The 19953-nt window shown below is 38.9% G+C and overlaps 1 protein-coding gene across 18 annotated transcripts in view; it reads left to right on the top strand.

Annotated features, from left to right (window-relative positions):
* The window catches only part of clasp1a (cytoplasmic linker associated protein 1a), a 94737-nt gene that overhangs the window by 34759 nt on the left and 40025 nt on the right, over nucleotides 1–19953 (top strand). For 17 of the 18 annotated variants that reach the window (XM_044365319.1, XM_044365315.1, XM_044365318.1 and 14 more), the window contains exons 5-8: nucleotides 643–734; nucleotides 995–1070; nucleotides 1921–2018; nucleotides 4109–4179. In XM_044365319.1, the coding sequence (XP_044221254.1) occupies nucleotides 643–734; nucleotides 995–1070; nucleotides 1921–2018; nucleotides 4109–4179 (337 nt within the window). Of the gene's footprint in view, nucleotides 1–642; nucleotides 735–994; nucleotides 1071–1920; nucleotides 2019–4108; nucleotides 4180–9201; nucleotides 9325–19953 lie in introns of those variants that run through there. The other variant, XM_044365329.1, reaches the window with a different exon arrangement.

Consider the following 19953-nt stretch of genomic DNA (forward strand, 5'->3'; position numbering starts at 1 on the left):
TAGGGTTAGAGTTAGGGGTTTAGGGTTAGGGGGTTAGGTTTAGGGATTAGGGTTAAGGGTTAGGGCTAGGGGTTAGGGCTAGGGGTTAGGGTTAGAGTCAGAGTTAGGGTTAGGGGTCAGGGGTAAGGGTTAGAGTTAGTGTTAGGGTTAGAATCAGAGTTAGGGTTAGGGGTTAGAGTCAGAGTTAGGGTTTAGGGTTAGGGGTTAGGGTTAGAGGTTAAGGTTTAGGGTTAGAATTAGAGTTAGGATTAGGGTTTAGGGTTAGAATTAGAGTTAGGGTTAGGGTTTAGGGTTAGAATTAGAGTTAGGGTTGGGGTTAGAGTCAGAGTTAGGGTGTAGGGTTAGAGTTAGGGTTTAGGGTTAGAATTAGGGTTAGAGTTAGTGTTAGGGTTAGAGTTAGAGTTAGGGTTAGGGGTTAGGGTTAGAGGTTAGGGGTTTAGGGTTAGAATTAGAGTTAGAGTTAGGGTTAGGGTTAATGCAAGGTATAATGAAAGTAATTTGGATTGTATGGATTTACTAAGTTAAGTAGCTGGTAGACAAACTGGCTGGTGTCACTTACCTCTTGTATACTGTATGTCGCAATAATCCATCATAACAACAATAAAGCTCATGTTTTTATATTAATTTTGTGTGTTGTTGCAGTACGTGTGGGACAGGATACTGGGAGGCTTCAAACATAAGAACAACAGGACCAGAGAAGGAGTGTGCCTTTGCCTCATCGCCACACTGAACACGTGAGCTTGCTGCTTGCCCCACATTTGCAGTTATACTGGTTGCAGTGGTTAATATTGGAGAAAAGACTTATTTGCATATAACTGAACTGTTCCTACAGTGTTTTGTGTACAATTTCATCATCAGCTATGGACAAAACTGTAATTTGTTTTAATTTTGATATAATCATTTGATGGGTTTTTCAGCATATTAGTATTTTACAACTCTTATCTCTTCATGTGTCTCTTCATTTGGCTGATTTACTTTAATTCTTGTCGTCTAGGTATGGAGCACAAGGCCTGACCCTCAATAAAATTGTCCCCCACATATGTAACCTCTTGGGGGATCCCACAAGTCAGGTATGCCTAGTCATGCTTTTTTAAAGACCTCAAAGTAGTTGTAAATTTTCTGGAATTACATGATTTTGATGGAATAATATTACAGTTTGTGATGACTCGACTGGGAAACTTTTATTTATTCATTTTTTTCTCTGGGGTGCCAGCCAGGAATTATCCTAGCAAAAGTCAATTAGGTCACATAACAGTCAGCCTGTATAAATAATAAATGCATTATATTGCTCATACGCCTTCTAACATAATATAAAAACAACAACAAAACATTAATCTCAGTCCCTTTTCCTGCATCCAACATTGTCAGCTTTTGACGAGGATAGTTCTCTTGTTTACGTCGTTTCAGTGGAATAATAGACGGATAGATTAATCAAAGATAATTTTGACCATCATTGAAAACACTTATCAAGTAAAATCTGATTAAAACCTCTCAGCTGTGAGGATTTGTTTGCTGTCTTATCTCTGTAAATTGAATATGTGGGAGTGCTTCAGTGTATCTGGTGAGAGGTAATTTTCCTTTCAATGCTCAGACACAAAGAAGCAGCAGACTATGATGCTCTCTCTATGATCCTCCCCCTGGTGGCAGAATATAGTAACACAGATTCAGGACAGTAATTTGCCACGAGAGATTGATGCTCGATGCAGTGAAAGCTGTATGAGTGAAAATGTTTGCTTCATGAATCACAGGAGGACTGGTACACGTCAAACAGTTGGATTAAAGGGCCACGCTCGATAAATCTTATGGAAAAGATAAAACAGAAAGCTGCTAAATGAGTCAGTGAAAATAAAAAAAACATTCCAAGAGAAACCAAGATTTAGTTCAGCTGGAAATGATTTGATGTTGTACTGTGGTCGTCAGGTACGTGACGGAGCTATGAGCTGCTTGGTGGAGATCTACAGACACGTGGGTGAGAGGGTGAGGATGGATCTCAGCAAGAAGGGCCTGCCACAGTCACGGTACGACATCAGGACGCTGCCAACCTGTCGCCACACTCCCCTCCCCCTCCCCTTTCATTCCCTTCTGCTGCTTTGTTTTTGCCCCATTTTCCACTAACTTGTACTACACACAAACACACACCAGCGTAGAGGTGCTGTTAGAGTGATGAGAGGAAGATTTCCTTCCATGTTCAGACACAAAGACACTCTATACATGGTTCGCCCCCTTGTGGTAGAATAACGGTAGTGCAGCTTCAGAACATGATAGCTGCTCCCAAAACCACATTACACACTAATTACAGGGTTTGCAGTGGTAGTGTGTTCACAGTGGAAAAGTGACAAAATGAAAGTATATTAAGCAAGTAACAGTCAGTGTGAGCAACACACAAAGGAAATGCTCACTGCTGCAAAACATTTAAACTAGCTCCAGGAACACAAAATATAACCAGTGATTTTTTTTGTTGTTTTGTTTGTGGAAACATTTTACTGCCACTCTTGAAGATTCAAGAGTCTGTCTGTCACATAGTAACAGAAGTTCCTCTTTAACACAGCACAATCAGAAAACAAAGGTAGACAAACATAATAATAGCAAAGTAGAAACAGTAAAAACATCACAGTAAAATAAGTTATGAATGCTAACATCAGTTCTGTTAAATTTAATTGGCATTGTCCCTCTCAAGTTGCAGTTTGTTTGCCTTTAACTGAGCATGTGTTATTTCCTGTCACTATAAAACAGTTAAATATGTTGATTTCTTGTACGCTGGAAAGTTTAGTATGTAATATATACTGTATACAGTTAGTATGTACTATAGAGTTGGGACACAGCTTTAGATCTCTTTATGCTGTTCAACCTTCATCTGTCTCTTCGTGTAATTTAATGCCATCATGTCGGACCTTTAACACACGCAGTTCTTCATGTAGGATTACTGGTGTGTACTGGTGTTGTGTGCAGATCAACACATCATATAAACAGTGGTGCTAATCACAGAGTCTATGTTTAGATCCACATTTGCTTCTTTATGTTCATAGGAGGGCTACATTTCTTTAGTTTAGTTCAGTTTTTTGTGATTTTTTTTCTTATAGTGGAGCATTTGAAAAAGCCACATCATCCTATAATTTTACTTAACATGCATTACATTCTGAAGAAACGAAAAGTGGTCCATGAAATCACAGCAGCTGTCTTCTCAGCTAAGATCAGAAATAGTTACTGAGCTGATGGTGTTTCTGTTTCACCTTTTCATGTCATCCACATTATCTCAGTACCTCAGCTTGCCTGGACAACAATAAAACTGTAATTTCATTTTGGACTCCTGCAAAATTTTAGAGCTCAAACGGTGATCAATTTGCTGTCGTTGAAAGGATTTCTCTTTAGCAGATGATTCAGACTCAGTTATGCCTCCAAAACATTTATAAAACTCAGCCCACAGTGTGTAAATGCATCAAGATCTTTGCTTTGAAAATAACTGAGTGACTAACCATATAACAAATCTAGTTTTATAATGTAATAGTTAATATTTGTATCTTTTAAAGTTGTCTAGATAGAGTCAGGGTGTGTACAGTGTTCTATGAGTATAGGGTTTCTAAGGTTTAATGCTCTTTATTTGATATATTTGACTGAGGCTCATGACAGAACACCTGAGCAGAGGTGATCTAAACCTGATCTATAAGTCATCTCCGTGGTTTGAAGGTTGATTACTTTGTACAGGCTGCCAGGATTTCAAAACCGTCTGGACAAGCTGTCTCTTTTTTAATCACATCTCAACATTTCCAGACCTTTTCCTTGTTCTTTTGTGTCATCTCTGTCCTTTTTGACACTGGACCATATGTCTCTGCGTTCCACCATCGCCTCTCTCTCTCTCTCTCTCTCTCTGGCCTCTCAGTGTGGCAGTTTTGGTCTTTGCCATCTCTGCTACACCGAGCAGATGGAGAACTTCTCACCTCAGAAATCACGCCGGTCCAGAGTCCTTCTTGCTACCCGTCACTCTCTGCTACTATCGCCTGTCACTTTGGTTTTACTTCCCTTTCCTTTTTTATTCTCTTATTGTGTACCTTCTCTCCATATTTCTCACACTTTTTTCTGATTATTTCTTGTCCCCTGTTTCCTCTTATAGGTTGAATGTAATCTTCAGCAAATTCGATGAAGTCCAAAGATCGGGGAACATGATCTCATCCTCTGGCTCAGGTCAGTATTCCTCCTATGTGACATTATTAGTTCAACTCTCTGCTCCAGCTTCTGTTTGCTTCTGACTTCAACTATCACCTTTTGTTTCTTATGTGGCATCCAGATGGCCTGTTGATTTATGATATTTGACATATATTCATCAACAAGAGCATTGCTGTTGGTCTGAAGTCATATATTAGGATAGGAAAGAGGTTGTAAGAATGTTTTTATAACCTCAGTGCTCAGACTAGTTACTAGTTTTTGTTGTTTTCCTTTTCACTAACATCCAGCTCAGTGGGGAAAAAGAGATGAGGATGGACAGATTTACTGTGAATATCAGGGCTTTTGTACTCACAGTATGACATGATGTACATAGCCTTCTTCATCCAGACATTTGTTCGTCTCTCTGCCAGCACTCACTCGTTTTTCCCCTCACGCTCCATCTGGGTATGTCAGCTCCTTTAAGACTGTATTTTCCATCTTGCGTATGTGTGTGTGTGTGTGTGTGTGCGTGTGTGTATTGCTATGTTTAGGAAGAAAGGAGGGGGGTTGCGGGCCAGACGGACGGCCTGGGGCTAGAGGGGATGAGTTTTCTCCACAGGAGGTGGGCATCCACTGTAGCTTTCAAATTTCCCTCTGCGGAGCCAGAGACCAAAACAAGACTGTCAGTAGCGTCGCTCTAATCTGTAGGAGTGTGTTTAAAATAGACAAAACTGAAGAGACAAAATAATAAAACGGCAACATAGGATAGATCTATGTTTCTATATCCACTTACTTATCCACTGAGGCCAAGAGAAAACAGTTAGACAGGACTCAGCAGTTAAAGACAATCTGCAACTTCCCCTGCCGGCTACCACTCCACAACAATTCTCATATGGATTTCAACATCCAAGACAACTTAATTAATCACGCCGTTCATGCACAACATAGAGAAACACAACTGTGACACAGGTCAGCTTGCTGTTCAGGGACGGTAAAGCTGACAGATGTTAAATGTCTGTGCACTGGAGGCTCCCAAATACTCAGTCATCTGATCATAATGTGTCACAGCTGAGGATGAAGTTTTGAACTGAACCAAACCAATACACTAGCTAATTTCAGCTGAATTGAGTTTTTATGTAAATAGGATTTTTCTGCTGGCTCATACTGCACCTCCGTTAAAAAAAAAAAAAAAACCTGTCACGCAGCTCCCTGCTATTTTTATCCGTAGCTTATTTTAGTATCATACTTTGATTTACAGCAGACCTGAACACGCCGCAGATTTTACACATGAAGGTTAGTTAACTTTGTGAAGAAATATACATAATGTTTTCTCTCTACGGGAGCTTTCTTAAGAAAAGAGAAAAACCCTAAAAAAAAAAAACGTGGGTATTCACCAGGCAGGAAGGGTCTAACAAAAGATGCTGTCAGATTGCATTATGGGAATTGTAGGATCCAGCATTTTTTGGACTCCTATTAGAGGTTTAAAGTTGGAATATCTTGACCTCTGCTGCACCGATCGTCCTCCAACTTTGATGCAAGTTCACAACTAAATAACTGGAGTTCCCCTTTAAGCCTTTCCCTCTTCTCAAAGCCTTAATTCTGTCAAACCTGAACACAAAGACATGATACACATCCTGTAAGGTTCAGCCTGGCTTGCACTTTTCACAGCTATAAATATCTCAAATAAATTTCCATCAGTCTGCTTTAAAATCAATTCATAAAAAGTTGCTCCTCGTAACTCCAGATCTTTCCTTTTTGAGTTTTCTTCAGTGTCAAGTAATCCAGTGACAGTTGTCTGTACATTCATAACTACTATTAGTTCATTCAGCATGACTACATGATGCATCTGGCATTTTCCAGAATGTTAACGAATATCGGCTAAAGAGACGGAGCTCAGGTGAGTCTCACACTGACTCCATGGCAACGTTACCTCCTGCTTTTATCCCCAAAGGCATTATGGGAACAGCAGTTCCAAAACTTAACTGTATCATCCCTAATAAAAGTCAAAAGAATAACAGTGACAACATCCTTTAAATGATCTTGTATCTGTTTCCTTGTGGACATCCAGGCAAAAAAACACAAAACTATTTCAAATTGCATAAAATAAAAATAAATAAAAGCTGTTTTAAAACATGTAGAGTATAACTCTACTACCTTATTCAGAAGGCAATAATATTATATGGCATGTCAGGCAAAGACATGTTGTGACTGGTAAAATCCAGTAAATAAAGGGATTGAAAAAGCTTCGGGTTCAAAGAATTCTTTTTTTTTTTTTACATAATCCGAGTAAAGCAGAAAGTCTTACAACACAAATCCAATATTGTCTTATAGATTGTATAAGACATAAAAGTTTGTTAATCATGCTTTATTTCATGCTATTGACTATTATTTCTGAGAAATCCTGTTTTACTGTGTAGTACATAAGAACCGACTCTCATCAGGCAACATTTTTAGAAAAAATTAAAATGTTGTCGAAGATGAGTCCTAATGAATAAAGATGGATGTTTTTGCTGTTTAGTCGCTGTCAGTAATCTCTGCTTGTTTTCATTTTGTCCTGTGCAGAGTTGCTGTTTATTGTTTATTTATTGTTTATTTGGAAAGATGAGCATACAAACATGACTCATTCCAGCAGTTATTAAACAGTCTGACATCATATTCATCTATTCATCATGATCAGCCACTTGGCTCCTCACAGGCCTCTCAGCGGCACTCAAATTGACTTTACGACAGCAGATGACGACTCGTTTTAATTTGAATCCATTTGCCTCAGAGCTGAGAAGAACGTCTGGTGTTAATGTGGACAGAGACAATGAGCTGCGCTGTTAAACAGGCCTTCAGATTAACTGTGCTAAAGTTTGACAGTGTACAGTAGAGACATATGAGTACTGGTGAAGGAGGGATTATGCTGTTAAGTGAAGTCAAGCCAAGTCAAGTCAATTTTATTTGTATAGCCAGGACAAACTCCCTAAAAAAACCCTTTAACAGAGGGGAAAAAAGGGAAGAAACCTCTAGAAGAGCAACAGAGGAGGATCCCTCTCCCAGGACGGACAGATGTGCAGCAGATGTTGTGTGAACACAATATTACAAATTATAGAATACAGCATTGAACAGGATAACAAAATTATAATGGATTTATAATAAATACATGAAGAATGTGATGAAGAGGACGCAGAGCAGCAGCTTCCAGGTGCCACCAGAACAGAATAGCACCTGAGCCACGTGACTTTCGTCACCATGGAGACCGACCTGGGAGGAGGAGAGACTACGCATGCACACAGGAGAGATTCACATCGCACCATTTACATACACAGGAGAAGAGACAAGAAAAGATATTATTCACACAGGAGAGAGAGAGAAAGATAAAACACTCAGAGAGAGAGAGAGAGACATGAAGTGAGGCTGAACTCCTGCAGGATGGAAAACCGGATCCAGAACCTCAGGAAATGGCACCGACAGCCAGGGAAGCAGAGCGGTCCCAGGATGGGTCCCAGCAAGAGATGCCTGAGAGAACAAGAGGAGAAAACAGGGAGATAAGAGAGAGAGAGAGAGAGAGGGAAACACAGCTCGGACGCTCACGTGCTCGCTCGTGGAACAAACAATCAGAAGGTTATCAGAGCAGTTGCAATAATCAATGATCTCGTCAGGACAGGACAGTGCTTAGTAAATTCACTGAGATAGAAACCAATCCACTTTGCAGTACAAGTCCATTAAGCACTCAACTAATTGTAGGTTAAGGCAAAAAGACGAGTTTTAAGTTTAGATTTAAAGGACTCAACAGATTCGGATTGTCTGACGTCAGCAGGGAGGTTATTCCATAGGAACGGGGCTCGATAGGAAAAGGCTCTGCTGACTTCTTTTTAACTTTGGTTTCACACAGGAGCCCTGCATTCTGGGAGCGGAGAGCTCAAGATGTAATATAAGGTTTAAGGAGCTCAGACAGGTATATATAGGATTTTATAACTCAGCAGAAGCACCATGAGAGGAGGCTGGAATTGGTGTAATATGGTCAAATTTTCTTGTTTTAGTTAAGATTCAAGCTGCAGCATTTTGAACCAACTTTTAGTTCTAGCATGTGGCAGACCTGAGAAGAGAACATTACAGTAATCAAGTCTGGATGAAATAAATGCATGTAATAGTCTCTGTGTCAGCCATGAACAGGGAAGACTGAATTTTAGCTGTACGTAAGTGGGGAAAAGGCAGTGTTTGTGTGATTTCTTTGATGTGCTTATCAAAGAGAGGCTGGGATCAAACGTAACACCGAGATTGTTGGCTGCCACACTTTGTGAAATCAAACAGTTGTCAAGATGAAACTGGTGTCTGTCTGTCTAGCAGGGCCAACAACCAGCATCTCAGTTTTATCTGAATTTAAAAGCAGGAAATTTAGCGACATCCAATTTTTCACAGCAGCCAAACAGGCTTCTAATTTAGTAATTTAAGTACGATCATATAGGCACATATAGCTGAGTATCATCTGCGTAGCAACGGAAATTTATTCCATGACTATGTATAATTTGGCCGAGAGGTGAAATATAAAGAGAGAAAAGCAGAGGGCCAAGAACGGAGCCCTGAGGTACTCCATTTTTAACTTCAGAGAATTTACATGTAATATTATTATAGCAGACACACTGTGTTCTTTCAGATAAGCAGGACTTAAGCCAAGTGAGAGCTAAACCAGAGTTAGAGCTGAATGTTACACTATATGGCCAAATGTATGTGGACATTTATATGTGTATTCTATCTGAAATAAAAATTGCTAGGAGCTTTAATTGTGATAGTTTCAGTAAGAAACAAACCTTCTAAATTCTGTCTAGTCTCATCTTCACAGTTGTAATATTTGTACAGAAACACTTATGAGAGAAAGATGGAGGCAGTGGCTTTGCTGTGGTGTTGTCACACAGGCGAGAAGGGATAGAGAAGGGAAGGAGGGGAGGAGAGCAGAGAGATTGTAGAGGGATAGATAGAAGCGAGGGAGGAAGGGAGGGAGGGAGGGATGGATGGTGAGCAAAACAAAGCAGCCATTTCTGTAGCACCACTGAGAGGTGAACAGTGGGTGAGAGATATAGGGCAGAGACCAGAGAGAGAGAGAGAGAGAGAGAGAGTGAACTGAGCTGTCAGCTGTGTAGTAGCATTCCTCTCTCTAGCTTCAGCGTTCAGGGCGGCTTTGCACCATGACAGCAGGAGAAGGTAAGACTGGAAATAGAAAGGGTTTCCTCTTCGCTAAGCTTAGATCACACATGTGTGATGCAGATTTGAACGGCATGCATCTACGTATCGGTTGCATGTTTGTTTTGTGCATGTTGAAGGATGATTTTTTTGCACCATTTGCATTTTTTTTCTGCTGCAAACCAACTCAGTCCTGTTAGACGATCAAACTGTGGTTGTCAGTGAACAAGAAAGCAGCTACTGTACTTTCTCAGTGATGCCTCAAGTCATCAGAAACTCTATCGTTCTCGAGCGGATTCAGTAAATGCTGGTTGTTTTTTGCTGTATTGCAGCAGTATTCTTTCCTGCAGAGCAGTGAAATGTTACATCTCATGCCTCTTGTTTATCTCTGCGCTGTGAAAACAGTCGTGCCTTCAGTCTCCTCTCAGCGCCTCGTTCGACAGCTCGCCTAAAGCGTCCCAACATTTTTTTTTTTTTCATCTCGGTCTGGCGCTCGCCAAGATGATGAGAGCTGAGAGAGTTACTGTCAGTATGTAAACTGTTATCATTCACTGTCTATTTCAACTCATTATGTAACCCATTCAATCCCCCCCTTCATTCATGTAATCTGGTTCATTTTGGATTACTTGTCGTTCAATTATGTTGAAATATTTGCCTCCAAAACTGTCATATGAAGTTAAAATGACATTCATTTAGTTGTATTTTGATGCCCTTATTGGGTGCATGAAATAATACATCAAATACCCTGCTGACTAAGTAAATAAGCAAAAATCGTCTTTTTAGAAATGTACTTTTGTGAAGTTTGTGCAAGCAGGGTGCAGAGAATTCTTATTTTATTTCGTCCAATTAGGCTGCCAGAGCAGCAGTGAGGTTTTTAAACAAGGAACAAGGAAATGAAACTGTTGCATTCTGGATTTTCATCTTCTTAATTGACTACAAAGAATCTTCCCAACACAGATGAACATTTTTTGTTTTTTTTGCACACAGCAGTACTTCATGAAGGCTGCAACTAGTGATTATTTTCACAGTCTATTAATCTGTTGAGTATTTTCTCAATTAATCTATCTGTCATTTGATCTTTGAAATGTCAGAAAATGGTGAAAAATGTCGATCACTGTTTCCCCAAAGCCCGTTTTGTCTCGACCGACAGTCCACAACCCAATGATATTCAGTTTACTGTCATAAAGGACTAAAGAAACCAGAAAATATTCACGTTTGAGAAGCTTTAAAAAAAGACTCAAAACAATCAATTATCAAAATATTTGCCATTTAATTTTCTGTTGATCGACTGATCGTTGCAGCTTTGTTTCATCAGCGCTGCGTGTTTGAGAGGCTGCTCAGCGGTGGCTTGTTCTCTGGCATGTAAAGCACAATGCTCCACTAAAGATGGCATCCAGTCATATTACTGTAACATCCTCCTCCTCCTCCTCTCACTCTCGATCAACAGCTCGGCCACCAACAACAGAGATAACTCACCTTGCTCTGAAAAGTTTAATTTAGTCGCTTCTCTTAAACACCAGAGCTCTGATTACTTAAACTGACTTCTTTTTGAAGTGGGACTGTCAGTGTGCTGTCAGGTGTCGATGGTGGACGGGTCAGTCTGGGTCCATTTAAAGCAGATCAATGCATAATGCAAAGTAAAGTTTGGAATAGAGTCAGTATTTATAACCACAGAGGAGACAATCAGCCAGCAGCTTCATCTTAAAACTGTGAACGTGGGTGGATTGTTTTCAGCCACATCAGCCAATGAGTCCTCAGCATCTTCAACGCAATCAGAGAACTTCTTTGTAATTGGCTGAATCCCTCAGACTTTCTGTGTGTGTGTGTGTGTGTGTGTGTGTGTGTGTGTGTGCTGCCTTCAGCGTCCTCAGCGTCTGGTGCTTCGCTGTTACATAAACGCTGCAGACGCTGCAAGACTGTCTTTTTCTCAGCGTTCTGCTGTGATGAGCATCAAACTGAAAGCAGAGCAGATCTGCATCGGTCACCTTTAGCACCGTCATGTCAGTGAGTTTAAATATTTATAGATCATTTTTGCAGATAAACTCGTATAAAACCTCCTATGAACCTCTGTGCTGAAATGATTTAACGGTAGTCAGGTAGGAAAGTCAATAAAAATGATAAGAATCACTGTTTGCTGATGTTTTTTCATGTCATATCACATCTGGATCCATCTATAAATCTATAAAAGCAGCTGTGAAGGTGAAACTTTATTACCAGGATTATTATTAGACTCTCAAAGTTAAATTCATGTGTCAGCTAAACCTGCTAGTCTCATGGATTTTGGGTGACACAAGTGCGTGTGTGTGCAAGTGTGCATCTGCTATAAAGTATTGCACCATGTAGGAAACAGTTAACACCAGCGGGGTAGCAGGAGAAAGGAAGGATGAATGCAGGAGAAGAAGGAATGCTTATTATAAGGAAGTCCTTTGATCATCTCTCTCTCACACACACACACATGCACACACATGCTGCACAGCTTTGCAAAGAGCTTAACGTGTTTTCTTCTGCGTGTATGGATTTTATGTGTGGGTGTGTGTGTGTGTGTGTGTGTGTGTTCGTGTTTGTGTATCTGCTGCTATTGGCTGCTGCACAGTGTGGAGGAGGTTCTGGCTCAGCACAGAAAAACCTTTTCTATATTTGGTATTTTTTAAACTGTGTGTATGTGTTGCATACATATTTTATTTTTTAAGAGTGAATACTTGGAAATCAGAAGGTTCAGGTATTCTGTGCAGCTGCCTCATTATTTCTTATTGATATATGTACACACAGTATATCATTAAATAGGTTTTAGGGGTTAAGATGTTGTTCATAGATTGGAACTCGTTAGTCACTTGTGTTTTAGTGTAGCATCCTGGTGTGTGTTGAAACATTTTTCATGTTTTTAACCCTCCTGTTGTCTTCCTGTCGATCATGCAAGTCCACAGATGCTATAAACTTGGAATATGGAACCATACATGTGATTTTCGGGCAATTAGATGAAAGAAATCCATATTTCTGATATAAAAAACATTTGAAAACGGGTCAAATTTGACCCGACGACAACAGGAGGGTTAATAACTCAAGAACAGGCTCAGGTTCCCACTTAAGATACTCTGATTACACTTTTAGTGTCTTTTTTGAGTGTCAAAGTTGCGTTTTAATGATCAAAATTATCCTGAAACTACACTTGAATCCAAACAAATCCATGTACTGGATATTAAAGGATAAGGCTGGTGCTATTGTAATTTTTTATATTGTCAACAAAGTCCATTTGTTCCTTACTGAAGATGTAAATCTTTAAAAAGTAGTTTACAGATATGCAGTTTCATTTTTAATAATATTCCTAAAACAGCTGTTAACTGTGGTTATTAGCAAACGTTACTCAAACAGGAGGAAATTGTGCATTTATTTGGGACTATTATCAGCCGTGTAAAGTATTAAATAATCAATATTTTTCAGAATAACAGTGTATCAGATGACAGTATGTAATGTGTTGCTAATAGTGATGAACCTACAGAGAATTATCAGCGACTCTGCAGCTCACCTCGGCTTTATAGCTAGTTTATGTTCATGCGAGTTTAGGCGTATGTGGGATTTAGTTAAAATAAACTACAGTGTGTGTGTGTGTGTGTCTGTGTGTGTGTGTTCATTGTAATGAATAAACTTGTCACTCAGAGCAACGGTGTGACTCATTGATTTGTTTGTAATAGTTTTTGAAGAGCAACGACATTTGGTAACAATAACAAACACATAGAATATCATTTAATACCAACAGAGTGTGCCAACAGAGGGAGGTGTGTTCATACATGTATTCATCATCTCAGTAGCATAAATATGAGGTTTAATGTATCTGTGGAGTTATTTTGGATGATCAGGAGATGCTTTGAGTTTAAAGAGGGGGGGGGATAGATAGAGAGGGATGAAGAGAGATGAGACACCAGTATAAACTGCAGCCAACTCTCTGAATGATGTGATTGTCTTCATCTCGCTCTCTGCCAAGTGAAAATGGGCAAACAGCCCCTCTGTCCATGTGACTGTGGAGGGTTAAAGGGAGTCTTTGAGGGGCTCTATAAGGGACCGCTGTAGCAGGGGCCCCCTCTGCCAGGACACAGGCTGAGGTTATCTGTGCCAACAGTGTTGAATATCTGTACGAGTCAGTACAGATACTTAGTGGTGAGAAGGTGATCAGGCTTTAGTGTGCGATCGTGGATGTAAACAAACTTTCTGTCTTGTCAGATCAAACAGATCTTACACAAACCTCTCAAACCATCTCGATGTTGAAAAATGGTTTTTCAAGAACTGGATCTTATTGTTAGACTTATAAAATGTAATTCTGTTTATCGTGTCCTCAGCTTTTAGAAGAGACTTTTGTAGCTTTTAGTTTCCTGTCTGCACAGATGTTTGTTTGTTTACTTTAAATTAATGTATAGCTGAGTATATGTACTGTAGGAACTGTGGGTGTTTGTGTACATATCAAATCTTTAAACAAATAAATAAAAAATATCTTTAGATGTGCAAACACATAAATACATTTCAGATACAGACAGACGTCTGAATTCATCTGTTGCACAAAGCTGTGTAGTTCTTCACTATCTTAAGTACAAAAACTTTTTTTACTATGAATTCTGGGAATAAAATATCTTTATGAAACTGATCCTGGTTGATTTGTACAAGTTAAAGTATAAAAACAAAGAAGTGTGCTTACTGGGCTTAAATCTACATCAGTATATGCTGGATGTTGTTGAGAAGACGTATTTTAAAGACATTTTAGGATTTAATAATTATAAGTAGGATTGAGTGACGCTGGCTGAGATGTTTTTGCAGTATTGATCGTGAGTCACATTTCTCCCAAACATTATCTTAGTAGGAACTCCAGCTCCTGCCTCTGCTGGTCTCTATTTCTGTCTTCATTTGTTTCTACAGTTTTTTCCACTTTTGTCTGCAGATCTGTGAATGTTTCTCATCTGAATGCTTGTCTGTCTCTCGCTGACGAGAGCTGAAGGGATGCAGTATGTGAAGAGAAGAATGAGACGTTTATAGCAGATAAATCTGTATTTCGCTTTCTTTTTTCCCTTCTTTTGAGCTTGTAAAGAAGATGTTTATATGCACCGTTTGACTAGATTGGAACAAACAGAACACTTTGAACGCTGCTCTCTCGCCTGACAGCAGGTGCCTATAATGAAATGACAGATTTTCATCAAACAACACTCACAAGCCAATCATCCAAACATGTGGCAGGGTGGTGGGAAATAAACACCTCAAGAGCTGATGCTGTTGTTGTTGTTGTTGTCGCTGTCGTCCGACAGTGTGTTACTTGATTCTTCAGTATAAATATCTAGTTAGAGTCAACAACATGACGTATACAGCTTTAATGTTAGTGTACGAGTCCATGAATACAGCTGATAATGTCTGCTCCGTTTCCTTAGCAACACTTTTATTCTATTAAAAGACACGATGCTAGCATACCCAGAAATGAAGAACAATAGACCTCCAGTAATATTTAAGCTTTCACAAAGAGCTGAGAGGAAAATCCTGCATCAAAAAGTGTAAATATTCTAACAAACTGCTTTAAAATCAGTCCAGCCTGGTTTCATACATGTGCGCATCAACGCTAGTTAAGAATAAAATCTTGCAGGAAATCAACAAGTCACTTCTCTGCCTCCGTCACTCATTCTTCCAGTTTATTATGGAGCGTAAGTGGAACAGCCGGCTCATTGTCTTCACAAACAATCCAGACTACAACAGCGTGTTTCTGTTATGTCTGCATCAACGTCTCTCCCACAGTCAATCCGCCTGTTTTCTGCACTTTTTGCATTTTTGGAGGTCATTCTCCTATTTATTTTTCCATACGCAGGACAATCCACTGTTGGATAAACACACATACTGTACATCAACATCCAGTTAAAGGAACCAGAAGAAATATATACTTTATTTTATTGTGGTCATGGCATTTCATACGTTTTACTTATGTTATATAGCCCATGTAATGATATATGTAAATAATGTGTGTGTGTGTGTCACCCAGTGATACATCATACAATAAATTAAAACAATAGATAAATAAATAATGACAATTTTAGAGTACTGACTTTGATTATATGATGTCGTAGTAATTCTGAATTAATAGAAAAACGTCTTTCATATTTGAGAATCTACTTAAAGTCCATCGTTTATTCTTCTATCAAAATTTCCCGCCTTCTTCTTTAGAAGAGGGAGGTAAAGAAGAGGAGGAAAGACAAAACAAACAGCAGAAAAACATATTTTTGAGTAGAGAAGTTATTTATCAAGTACAAAATTCCACTTTGAAATGTGAGGATTTGCTGCTCTGCTCAGTTTTATAACATCGGAAAATAAATAGTTCTGTTTTTTTTGGACTGATAGTCAGTTTGCTCTGTTTTTTTTGACAGACTAAACTACAAATAGTCAAACAAAAATAATCTATTACATGCTATGTGTGAGTCTGTATCAATGTAAATGTGAACAGCTTGTTTAGATAGATGTAGTCTCTCTCTGGTCCCTCGGTCTCATTCTTTCCTGCTTATCCCAGCAAACACATCAGCTAACCAGCAAATGTGCTGAATAATTACATATCCCACTGGTACGGTTGCTCCACTGTGACATTCAGCACTTCCTTGTAAAAATCCTGTCTCTCTTTTTTTTTTTTCCGTCCATGCATTTTAATTACTGAGACCTTTTTGAGACTTCAGAAGAGTTCTTGTCAGAACAAGTCGAACTTAAACATTAGAAGATCAGTCTTTTCTGACATAGCTAAACAAATCAAAACTTGCCTTCTGACATGTTTTCATGTTTTGAAGTTGGGTGTGTAGCACCACAAATTAAAGAGGAACACTGGGCTTTTAAATCAGCCCATCGCTTTGACTTTCATGTGGAAAAAGGGCCAGTAAAAAGAAATGTGTCCTCACTAAGATCACAGTCAAAGACCAGAGAATAAAAGTTTTTATATCGATCAACAGAAAAATTAGTTTCCTGCTACATCTAGGTGAAGGAGAAATGACACTAACAGGACAAAAAACTCTCAATCTTGTCTCGATTAAACAGGTTGAGATCATATTTCTCAGGGAACAAAACTCAAATGGTGTGAGAAATAAAATTCAGAGTCAATACAAGGTGATAAACTACTCTGATTGGCTATAACTTTCATCCAGGAAGTTTAATTTTCTAGCCCTTGCGTGCAGCTTCTCTGGTTTGTCAGCAAAACAAGACATCTTTGTTATGACATAACTCCGATCACCAGTCATCTGTCTATTATGTAACCTCACAGGCTGCTGTGTGTAACGGACAGACGCACCAGGCTCGGAGCCGCTGCTGGAAATCCCCGTTAGTTAGTTTCCCCCTGAACTCCTCAAGGAAGAAGATCCAGCGAGTGGTCAGGAGGAGACTGAGACAGATAATAATGATACTTTAGGATAAGAGAGAGAGATGGAGAGATGAGGGGATGAGGATAAAGGGTTAAGGCTGGATGAGAGAGACATTCTGTCCTCTTGTCAGGCTGTACCGAAACATTATTAGATCTCTCTCCTCTAAATTCGGAGAACTTTGCTTTCCAGAACTTTTTTTTTTTTAATCCTTCATGCCTTTGGGCTTTTATTCTTTTTCTAAAGAGTACAGCGGGAGGAGAGAAAATCCTCCCCATTATATAAATCTGTGGTTGAGAGACAGATTACTGGTGACTCTGCTGATGCCAGTGCAGCTTCAGCAGCTTTGACTACCTCACTGTACGAGGTGCTGCAGTTCAGTGTCTCCTGACACCTAGTGGACATCTAGAGTAGCACATCCTTGATATTTGGCTCTGATCTGATCACTACTGTATACATCTTTAATTGGATTGGTTTATTTTTTGTGAGTTTTTGTACGATTGACCTTCCTCCTCCACAGAAAGTCATTTCAATCTCATCATCCTCTGTTTTATTTTCTGTTTTGCTTCATGTGTTGTTGCCTGTTTTGTTCATTGTGGCTTCGAGGTTTTTATTCGTCACATAAGCAGCAAAAATATTCTGTAAATAACAACAGTGAGGAGCTTCCTGTTGTAGCTCCGTCCACCATACAAGCTAATCATATCAAAAATAAATAATAAAAGCAGAAATTAACAGAAGAACACACAAAAACAAAACAAAAACACAAAAACAAAACTTTAGGTGAAGTTTTTTAAAGTGGACACAGATCAAGGTGCAGTGTGACACAATAGTTGATGAAGTGGTCTTATGACTGACAGTTCACAGACTTGCAGGCAACAGTTGTCATACAAACATATGATAAAGGAGTAATCCGTCCAATCCAATGATCCAAAACATTTTTCGCTTAACATTCAATTCAGTTCAATTCAATTTTAATGGGGAGGCAAAGTGTTTTGATGCTGAAGTGACTCCTTTAAAAAATGCCAGAATGAACCTTTATTTTCTTTATTATTATTATTATTTATTATTTATTTCTTTATTTTCTTCCTATTGGATCTCATTTGTAGGCGACCCTGCCTGAAACGTGTAAGTAAGTGTTATGAACTGAAAAATGACATCAAATGTCTGGTCTGTTTCTTATTCTTTGATCAGATAGTTCCTGCTTACAATCTGAGTTTTGCTTAATTATGGACTGTTTTAGTTCTCGTGTTAAACAACATTTAACATTTGAGACCTTTCGGCTTCTTTTGTTCGATGATAAACTGGTTTTATTTCATATTTCTCGAAGTAAACTATCCCCAAAAAGTATTAATTTGGTATCTGCACCAAAACCAGGGCGTCTAATCAGCTTCTGCAGTATATTGAAAAACGATACTCAGACCTGTGAGACATTTACTGTCCTTTAGAAATGTTTCAACCACACAGGAGAGGGAACAACCTGTCATGACTCTGAGCTCTTTACAATTGTGATGTGAATATGTCTGAGAGAACTACTGAATAGATGCATTGAAGATGTGCCCTTGATGATGTAAATGTCTACAGTTTAGAGCGTATAAAGTGAGATGATGTGAATTTATTAACAGTCAAAGATATTGACATCCTGTTTATACCAAGGTAACTATTTAATTCATATCTCTTGAGTGCAGGACGTTGTTGAGCAGGACTGTCTTATAGCAAAATTGCATTTTTTAATGGTTTTTGCATCAATGTTATAAACTACCCTGATTTACCAGGTATTTTATTAGCTAGTTTATCCAAAAAGTCTCATTCTCATTTGATAATTTTGTCTATTAATACTTGAATTTCTAGGAAACTTGTCATATTAAGATTTGAATTAATATTGCAATATAAAATGGCTTTCACTGGCAGAGGATTTAATTTATATTGCTCACTGGAACAGGAAAAATACCCATCAAATCACAAAGTGGGCCAAGAAATTCACAATACATTTAGAAAGACTATTTTTTCAGAAGCATTTTGTTATGAATTTGTCCTTTTATCCCCAACTGCCAAAGTCCAATTGTTGTTCTGTGTTTCTCTCAAGTAATTAAATGTGAGGCCTTGCTAAAAAAAAAAAACTTTCAGCAAATAAGTGAAGACAGTTAATTATTGTTTCATGTCTGTATCATAGGATATCGAGGTTATCATAGGATCCTTTTCTGTTCTCTGTCATCTTTATCTTTTCCCGCTTCTCATTTGTCGAGTACTTCCTGTGTGTCTGCTTGTATTAAGACTCTCCTGCATTTAGAAGTGGCTTCGCTCAGTGGAGGAGTCTACGTGTGTGTGTTTGAATTACTCATAGCATGTTGCATGTAGCTCTAATCGCTCCCCCGACACGCACAGATTCATCAGCGTCTGAGGGGAAACAGCCGCTCTGACAGCTGTAATCAATACTTGTGTGTATGTGTGTGTGTCAGTGTTGAAGCTATTAGCCTTGGTTTAAAGCTGAGGGTAAAGCAGAATGAGCTCATTTCCTTTTCTTATAGTTTTGCCCTTAAATGAAGCGGATGACAGCTGGCGAAGTCAGCCTTTATGTCTGCTGTGTTTTCTGGTAAAAGGATTCCTTCGGGAGTTTATTCCTGCAGAGCAAAAAAAAAAAAAAAAAATCCTTTTGGTTTCTGTTTTATACCGAGAAGGAGAAAAGTATAGTCGGTCTTTTTCGGCCGGTCGTTGTCAAATATGCGCAGGCTCGTAAGGCCAGCTGGCTTCTACGTGGGCTTCGGTTGCGGTGCAGAACCACTGGGAGTAGTTATGCAGTTTGAGGTATAAAAAGTTTCTTTTTGGTGAGAATTTAGTGGCGCTCTGTTTGTTGGTTGTGCCAACACTTTTAGTTCCCAGCTAGTTTGAAATCTTTGCTTCCACTATTGCATTCTTGTTTTTTTTATGATGTGATGTTTAGCAAAAACTTTGTTACCAAGACTGAACCACTGGACTGTATTATTATTGTACCCAAGGAACTGTAGCCTGACTGATACTGGATACCAGTATAGATATAACCAAACATTTTCATGACAAAGATATGTAGTGAGAGGGGAATTTTACAGTGTTACACTTGAAAAAATACACTTGTCAGTACCGTCTGGTTGACAAACTTTATAATAAATTACCTCTAAATATCTGTCCTGCGATTTGTTACTTATCAGCTGACAAATACGCCAACACTGATACACCTGCAGTCAGCTGATATTAGCTGATATATTGAAGACTTTTCCCAAATTCAGCCTTAACCAACACACACAACCAACTCTTCACACCC

Source organism: Thunnus albacares, chromosome 11, assembly GCF_914725855.1.
Source record: "Thunnus albacares chromosome 11, fThuAlb1.1, whole genome shotgun sequence".
NCBI lineage: Eukaryota > Metazoa > Chordata > Actinopteri > Scombriformes > Scombridae > Thunnus > Thunnus albacares.